This window comes from Echinops telfairi, unplaced genomic scaffold (assembly GCF_000313985.2).
Source record: "Echinops telfairi isolate 266 unplaced genomic scaffold, ASM31398v2 ScPeMD7_23;HRSCAF=83, whole genome shotgun sequence".
Classification (NCBI taxonomy): Eukaryota; Metazoa; Chordata; class Mammalia; order Afrosoricida; family Tenrecidae; genus Echinops; species Echinops telfairi.
This window is the reverse complement of record NW_022103920.1, coordinates 43,057,995-43,067,464: the sequence shown is the minus strand read 5'-3', so window position 1 is coordinate 43,067,464 and position 9,470 is coordinate 43,057,995. Positions and strand designations below refer to the sequence as shown.

The 9,470-nt window shown below is 41.0% G+C and overlaps 1 protein-coding gene across 1 annotated transcript in view; it reads right to left on the bottom strand.

Moving 5' to 3' along the window:
- Positions 1–9,470, bottom strand: part of CCDC146 (coiled-coil domain containing 146) — a 136,869-nt gene that overhangs the window by 107,773 nt on the left and 19,626 nt on the right. Inside the window, exon 2 of the mRNA XM_004702616.2 lies at positions 4,214–4,380. Within this exon, the coding sequence (XP_004702673.1) occupies positions 4,214–4,369 (156 nt within the window). The 5' untranslated portion in view covers positions 4,370–4,380. The remainder of the gene's footprint in view (positions 1–4,213; positions 4,381–9,470) is intronic.

The window sequence follows — 9,470 nt, the reverse complement described above, 5'->3', positions numbered from 1 at the left end:
GGGAGGGAGGGGGAAAATGAGCAAATGATATTGAGGGCTAAAGTAGAGGGCAAATGTTGTGAGATTGATGAGGGCAACAGGTGTACATATGTGCTTGACTCAATGGATGTATGTATGGACTGTGATAAGAATTGTATGAGCCCTCAAGAAAATAATTTAAAAAGAAAAAAATAAAGAAGTCCAACAAGCCACAGTTTCAAATGTACATTGTTTCAGTGAAAAGGCCACACGCCCATAAACCTATCTGTATCTATTCACTCAAAATTACTCATTTACAGCCACACCCCACTTTTACAGAATTGTTTGTTCTATTCCAACTTTGTGTGCCTTCCAAATATTCCTGTGCTTCCTTTGCTTCAGGCCTCCGCTAAGTGAGGTCAGCAGCGATGGGCACCACTGTTTCCATGAAAGGAAGAGAAGGGAGGAGCTGATTGGCTCTTGGTGAGGAAAAAAGAGCCAAAACACTTAGGCCAGATAACTTCATGTTTTGATTCTGGCTCTTAAATATAAGACAAGAATGGGTTTACAGCTTCTAAGTCTTGGGAAAATTAATTATCTGACATACTCATGCTTGATAAATACTGACACATTTTAAAATCAATGCTACTCTACATAATCAGACAGAAAGAGAGAAGTAGGAATTCTAGCTTGGGGAATACTATGAAAGGTGTAAGAGGAAAATTTGTGAAGTTCCACACCTCGTAGTTTGGCAGCAATGAATGGAGAGCTGGGAGTAGGGGTCCAGCATTAACACAGAGTCCTTTGATAAGAGGCCTGAGGCTTAGTCCCAGGACCACTCTGAACACTCAACCCAACGTGTGAACTAATGCCATATAGTTCCTGCTCTGCTAGGTCTTATTGCTTAATATGACCAGAGCATCGGTGGAGACAAATCAACATTCTAGGCAACATATATTGTGAAGATAGGTATTCAATAAACATCGGCCAGTAACTAAGGAGCCCTGGTGTTGTAGTGGGTTAGGGGTTGGCCTGCTACCCACAAAGTCAACAGTTCGAAACCATCAGGTGCTCTGAAAGCAGAAAGCTGAGGCTTCCTGCTCGTTAAGATTTACAGTCTCGGAAATCTACAGGGCCGGTTCTGCTCTCTCCTGTGGAGTCACTATGAGTAGGATTTTGGTTCTGAGTGACTGAGTACTAAGTGACCGGTAGAGTCTACAAGCGCTGGAAGATTGACAAGTGTGAGAAAATGACTGTGGGTTGACTGCTTGAACAGTTTCCCTAAGGACATAGGCCTCAAGCCAAGGTCTGAACAATTAGGTACAGACGTAGCAGCTTCAAAGAGTGTCCCACGCATGTATATACCTTGCAGCACTCTCTTTTAAGAAACAATACGATTGGGCAGGTTTTTGCACAGCCATGACCTCACATGTAGGATAGTGCCAGTTTCCTCACACATTTGAGTTTATCTCACCACCGAATAGGGAAGCATTTGCTGAGGGGAACAACTCTCATGCCGTCAAATGGATTCCAACTCATAGCAATCCTACCGGCCAGGGCAAAGTAGGGTAGACCCTGTGAGCTTCCGAGACCATGACTCTCTGGGAATAGAAAGCCCCATCTTTCTCCCAAGGAGTGGCTGTTGGTTTCGAATGGCTGACCTTAAGGTTAGCAGCCCAATGCATAACTACTAGAAAAACCAAACCATTATGAAACTCACTGCCGTCAAGTCAGTGCCTACTCATCGCGACTCCCTGTGGGTTTCTGAGACTGTAACTGTGCATGGAAGTAGGCAGCCCAGTCTTGCTCCCTTGCAGCTGCTGGTGGTTTCGAACTGCCAACCATGCATATCACAGCCCAACATGTATCAACTATATCACCGAGGCTCCACTAGAAAAACAGGAGGGTATAACTCAGTGTTTCCCTAAAGGGGCCATATTACCCCCTGGGGGATATTGGAATGATTGGGAGGGGGTGGGCTGCAAAAACAGATACCTATCCTCGATGATGGGATAGCATACACAAGTTTTTAATTGCCAGGGGGTGCTGAGTCAGTTTTTTTTTTTCTTTTCTGAAAAAGGGGCACTAGGTCAAAAAAGTTTGAGAACCTATGGTCTAAGTAACTGATGAGACTGCAAAAAATAGTTTGAGCCCAGTGTGCAGAGGGCTATGAACAGCAGGCTGAACGTGGCCTGAAGCCAACACCAGACGACAGCACCACATCCATCTTTTTCAGATCAGTTGTGACCCATAGTGACCCTACATAGGCTTTCTGAGACTGTACATTTTATGCAACACACACCTTTCGGCTGTGGAGCAGCTGCTTGATTTTGAATGACCAACCTTACAGTTAACAGCCTAACCAATGCCTAACTCACAGCACCACCAGGGATCCTTCTCTATATACCTCCCACTACCATAGTTGGTTCTAACGTATAGCAACCCTACAGAACAAAGCAGAATTGCCTCTTTGGATCTCCAAGCCTTTACATTTTCCTGGGAACAGACAGAGTCATCCTTCTCCATCGAGTGGTTGCTGGGTTTGAACCACTGACCGTTCAGTTAGCAGCTCAATGCATAAGCCACTGTGCTAACAAGGCTCCTTTTAAAATATAAAGCTAAAAGACTTACATTTTCTCCTCTCTTCCTCTGGTCCTGTTCCCCTTCTAGCTTCTTCCTTCCTTCTCTCTTTTCTTTCTCTTTCTGCTTCAATTCTACTACATCTTCTGAATATGTACATATATATGTATGTGTGTATATAAAAATATATATGCATATAGACTTATAAGAATCATAAAGCTTGAAGGAATATTAAAGGAATTAAAAATAAAATGTAGATGCCAATTAAAAATATCTTAGTGGAGCTTATTATAAAAATGAAAAGGGACATTCAAGTTGTCTACATCAATGCTGCATTCGGCCAGATGTAATAACATTAATGCTGATAACCATGTTGATACTGGTAACAAGATCATCAATGTTGAAAGAGTAAGTAGGGCAATTATTTGAAGCCTAATTGAAGGCTTTTGGCTATCCATGGCCACTGATTAATAACTCTAATTTTTACATTCATGTGTTTTGAGAGATCATCAAGTATTTAATAAACGATTGGACTGAACGTCAATCCACACTAGGATTTTATAAAACACACCTTTATCTTCAAAATACCAAACTCTTTGACATCGAGCCAATGCTGACTCACAGTGACCCTATTGGCAGGGGAGAGCTGCCCAGTGAGTTGACAAGACTGTAACTCTTTATGGGCGGAGAAAGCCTCATCTTTGATCAATTTAAAAGGAAGAAGTTGGTAGAATTTTTCAGTTTTTTCATCACTAGCTTTAGTGGTTGGTGCATAAATTTTAATAATAATTGTATTAACTGGATTTCCCTGTATGCATATAGACATTATTCTACCACAGACAGCATTGTACTTAAAGAAAGATCTTGAAATGTCATTTTTGACAATGAATATGATGTCATTCCTCTTGAATTTATCATTCATGACACAGTAAACCATATGATTTTCTGATTCAAAATGGCAAATACCAGCCCATCTCAGCTCACTAATGCCTGGGATATCTTTATGTGTTTCATTTAATTTTTGACAACTTCCAATTTTCCTAGATTTATACTTTGCACATTCTATGTTCTGATTATTAATAGATTATTAACAGATCTCTCTTTAGAGATATGCTAAAGTACAGATCTCAAGCATGACAAGGAAACCTGCATATGAGATTAGTTCTCCTTTAAAAATAATACATATACATATCCTAAATGATCATCTTGCTTTAAAAAAATTGTATAAATAACACATTGTATCCCTCTTTTTTGCATCTCTAGTGATGGGAAATAGGAAATGCCTATGTTCTTTCCATTGTAGCTGTCCTTAGTGGTAAATGTGTATTCTTTCTGTCAAGACCTGACAAATCTTGGCTTTATTTTATCAAAATACAGTGTATGATGAGAGAAATGTGCTCTGTTACTTCATTTATCAACCCATCGCATAGACTCACTTGGCTGTTCATATCAAGATTCTTATTATATAGTAAAAGTATCAGGACTATTCTACTACATTGACCCAATTATAGCCCAAGCCCTTGGAAGAGAAGGTACGGGTAAGTTTGCTTTAAAGTATCTCAAATTCCTACAACATGTTTGTAATACATTATTTTGATCTGATATTAACTTCATCTGAATTTTTAAGTAGCTGATGCTTCAGGTTTTATTGCAGTAGTTTATAAAAAGAAATTACCTCTTGTAGAAAAAGGAAAGCTGGAGTTGTTGATAAATCTACAAACCGTTCATCTCGGAAGTTAGTTGTAGGTGCTATGGCATAAATAGGGTCTTCCTGAGCCGTCTCTTCCTCGTCCTCCTCTGTGTCTGTGGTCTCTGTACTACTGTCTTCCATTTTTCACTGTTCTAAAAGAAAATCATTTCACATTCAGCTGTTTAGGAGTGTCTCCACTTAGGAAGTGTAAGTAAGAAAAAATGAAAATAAAACTCACTTGGAAGAGTTATGCTCCAGTGAAACCAGGAGTAAAGAAAGTTAGTTATAATCACATTACAAAAGGCTGTTTTGCTATAAAAAGTGTTTTCCACTGATACACTCAAAGCCATAGTTACAGTCTTTTAAAAAAATAGATTATTTGGGATATTGATTAAAAAGTAATTCATATGGATAGAATGTAATTTCCATGAGGACAGAGTTCCAATTTTGTTCACTAAACACTGAAGAAGACTTTAGAAGACTTATTGAGTGAATAAATGGATATTAAAATAGAACATGAAATAAGTGCATATGAGCTTGGGAAAATACAATGAACAGCTGTGACATGGGCATCTACTGGATGAGGTAGGGAGAAGCAGGCCCTTGAGACGCCAAATCTAGGGATACAAGGAAGACCAAAGTTCCACTCAGCCATAGCTGTACTTGGGACAGGATGGTGTGACTCTGTCTGACAGCAAGCTAGAGATTCTCTACTCTCCATCTCAGAGCAAGGAACAAAAGGAATGTGCAGAGAATGCAAGTCAACATCCACCTAGACACTTAATGAAACAAGCAGGCAGGAGCCTCTCTAGGTATTCCTTTAGGCTAATCTTACGCTCCTTTCTGATCCTTCAAACATCTACAAAAGAGCTTCAAAAAGTTCACAGGAAACTAGAATTAAAAGATAATGATATTTTCCCACAAGTTATTTGAAGCCTCACATACCTTTGCATACCTTTCTTGTTGCCCTTAATATTTGTATAGTATAATTTAATTTGTCTTTTTATATTGCTTCCCTTATTATGCTCCTGAGAACAATAATAGTATCTTGTTTACCTCTATAATCTAGCAAATAGTTCACAGGATAGACTCGTAAATGTATTTGCCAAAGTTCTGTTAGTCTTCTGGTATGTATGCATGCAAAATTGCAAAGAATCTGCTTGATTTTTCAGAATCAAAATGTTTCATTTTAAATCAGTAAGATAATTATAATCAATTCAGTGCTCATTGGAAGGCTACTTTACTCCAAACCAAAGTCCCACGGGGGAAAAACCAAAACTCTTCTATGATTCCTACGGGAAATAGCAGCTTTGAAGATGTTTCTTCCACCAATTATATTGACAGGGCCAGCTACAAAATTTTCAGGGCCCAATGTAAAATGAAAATGGGGCGCTCTGGTTAAAGAGCTAGGAAAAAGTGTCATTCAAGTCGTTTAATCTATTTTCCCCTAAATACATTTTATTACACAGATAATAGAGGTAATAATGATCTATAGCTAAAAAAAAATAAGAGTTGCGAGAAATAAACATTTTGGTCTCATAAGTTTATATAATACAATAAAAAACAACACATTATTAACGTGAGGAGCCCTGGCGGTAGAGTGGTTACTTGTTGGGCTGTGGTCCACAAGGTCAGCAGTTTGAAACCACCAGCCACTCCTCGGGAAAAAGATGGGGCTTTTATGCCCATAAGGAGTTACAGTCTTGGAGGCTCACAGAGGCAGTTCTATCCTGTCCTGTAGGGTTGCTATGTGTTGGCCCTGATGGGCTGGCAGTGAGTTTGATTTGGTTTTTGGTTTGTATTGATGTGCTTCTTGATTGATTACAAGACTTTTGGGTTCATTAACCCCATGGTGCCACATACTTCCCTTAGGCCTGTTTTCCACCAGACCAAGGGCTGGACACCTGTTCTGCCTGCCTTGGCCACAGGCTCAGGCCTGTGTATGTGCACATTGCCACCTGTCCTATGTCTGCTACTCATTCACATACTCAATTGCCCATTAGATTTCACTTATAAAACACAAGTTCAAAGATAAACTAAGAATCTCAAGATCATGTTTGCAGAGCATTAAGCCAAGTGTAGGAATTATGAGTTGGGCTGCTAATTGCAAGGTCAGCAGTTCAAAACCACCAGCAACTCTGTGGGAGAAAGCTGGTGCTTTCTACTCCCATAAAGAATGTGATAGGTAGGTTTATTGTGCCAACTTGGCCAATAGGAACATGTGGGATTCACTAGGTTGCAGTTTGATTGGAGGGCAAAGAAATAAAAGGCTCGGCAAGGTTCACCCCTCTCTCTCTTGCTCTCTGGTGATTGGTCCAGCATGCGGCTGCGTTGGCTATTTCTCTGCCTCGATTTGTGAGCTACACTACCTGTGGAACAGCCAACCCGTGGATCATGTTGCTAGAGCTTGAGGTTCCTTTGAGACCAGCTTCACAATGCTGCTGTTGTGCACATTGTTTGAGCGTGAAGCTGGTGATTCCTATCCTCTTGCATTGCTTCAGTTCGATATCCCGTCTGGGCCTGCTTCTCTAAGCTCCTGAACTGCTGACTGTTGGTGATCTGCCCTACTGTTTGCTGCCTGTGGGTAGACTCTGCATGTATTGCCCAAGGGAAGACTCAGCTGTCCACTTTCTTGACCTTGGACCTGGGAGCCCTGGTGAGTTGAAGGACTTCCAGTGTATTAACTGTTCCATGGAAGTGAATTGAATTGAGCCCTCTGTACTGCTGTGTGGACTAAGTAGCTGTTATATTCCTTTGTGCTGTATACAAATATCTATCTAGCTATCCATATATAATCATAAGTGTCCTGGTTTTGTTTCTCTAGAGAACCCTGCCTCACACAAAAGAGTTATAGTCTCAGAAACCCATAGGAGCAGTTCTACCCTGCTCACTGTGAGTCAGCACTGAGTTTGGTTTTGGAAGGCCCCTCTGAGAGCAGGGCCCCATGTGACTGTAGGTCACATAGCTATAAAACTAGCCTGCCTATTGGCCATTGATTTACTAATATATTCAAATGCCAGAGTTTCTAAAACGATTTCTGTATTGGTTTCCATTGACCTCTTGACAGCATTGGGATAGTTGCCCTCGCTCCCAGAGAGAGAAAGCTGGTAGGATATTTAAGGTTTTGTGTCAATCAAAACGCTGATTGCAACTTTTTGTTTTGGCTGGGTCAGGATTCTCAGTCGTTTGGCAGTTAAGACTTACTGATCAACCTTGATGTGATCTAATTTACTGTGTTCACCTCCATAATAGGATCTGTTATAAGCAGTAAATCAATTTTAAGGAGATTAAGATTAAGGACACAACAACCCTTCTTAGTTAACAGCCCTGATGTAACCAATTGAAAGGGCATAAACTCTTTATATATCAGTGAGTGCTGTGAAAAGCTTGGTTGTCTTGTACTGCATTTGCATCTTGCATCTGGTTCATTCACGTCCAGTTCTTTGGACTTGAGCTATCAGCCTGCCATATTGCCTGTCCATCCTGAGAGTTGTCTGCTGCCATCTGACTTGCTGATCTTGGATTCGTTCACTTCTGCAGCCACCAGCTGTGGCAATTACATAATCTCCTGTCAACTTGTGAAGGGGTGGAGTATATCCCGTCAATCAGGCCATAGCCAATGAGGCTTCTGTGTGGGCATGGCCTTCTCCTGAGGATTCTAGGAACTCCTATCTTCCTCCCTGGAGGTGGGACACACACCCTGCTTCGTCTCCCTGCGAGATATTCCTGTTAAGCCACATGGATCTATGCTGATGCAGCCAGAGCCCTGGTCCTGGAGGAGCCACATGGAAACCCATGCCAGTGCTGAGAGGCTTCCACTGCCACTGGATCCACAAGACTTTCTACCCACTGGCCTATGATCTTCTTGCATTCGGCGTCATTGCATGTGTTGCGTGAGTCTCAAGAGGAATTTACAGACTTGGTATCAGACATATGGGCTAATATCAGACTTAAGGACTTGATCTATACTGGGCTCTTTTGATCTCTGAAATATATGAGTCTAAACTTAATCAACAGAACAGGGTACCAGTACTTTTCTCTTTCCAAAGAAATACTCCACTTGCAATAATTTTAAGGACTGAGTTTTCTGTTAAATATATATCTTCTCATGTCTATTTTATTAGATTAGCCACCCCTCAGTGGCTTCCTTAATATGAAAAGCATGCTTGAAAATATGAAGTAAGGAAGCCTAGAAGGTTCTGGGACTTGCATCTATTAGTCAAGTGGCGACAGGCATATTATTTATATATTGAGTCTGTTTCCTCCACTTTAAAATGGGAACAACAAGAACTAACTTTTGTGTTTCCTAAGTAAGATGTGAAGGAAAATTGTAAAAAGACATCTGGGCTTCTGGCTTATATTCTGGTGCCTCCAAATATCTTCCATAGCCATCCATTATCCACATGCTTGCTTTCCTCCTACTACTGCAAGAACACTTCATAGATGGAAGCCTAGGCCCAGAAGGCTTCAAAATATTTGAGGGAAAATCCCATGATCCTTTAGTTCCATTTCCCAGGAACCCTAACCTTAACCTATTATTTACCCCCTTTGTTTTTGAATGTTTTGAATAATATGAAATCTTGAAAAACAACATACTAACATACTGAGGTAGTTAGTTTATTGTGCCAACATGGCTGATAAACACATGTGGGGTCAATTGAAGGGCAGAGGGATAAATGGCTCAGTGAGCCTCACCTTTCTAGTTCTCAAGTCTCTTGCTCTGTGATGGTTGGACCGGAGTGCAGCTGCCTTAGCCAGTTCCCTGCTTCAGCTGGCAAGGCTCACTTCCTGCAAGACATGCCTGAGGAGAAGCCACATGGACCTACCCTGATGCAGCCTGGGTGCTGGAGCAGCCATGTGGAGACCCCTGCCAGCACTGAGATGCTTACACATTCACTGACTCAGCTTTCCTCCTGCAGTTGGCATCATAGTGTGTGTTTTGTGAGATGGAGGAGGACTTTGTGAATTGGTGTTGGACATTTGGGTTAATGGGTTAATGTTGGACTGTGGGCTTGGACAGCACTGGGTTGGGATGTTTTCTTGATGTGCACTTAACTTTTATACAAAGCTCTCACTTATACATGAGTTTCTGTGGATTTGTTTCTCTAAAGTACCCAGACTAACACACATACAGAGCTTTTTCTCACTTCTGTTCATAGCTCCACAACACGTCTTTGTGAAGATTGGGTAAAAATTATCCTAACAATTCCTCTTTATAGACATACGGCTTGTTTCCAGTTTT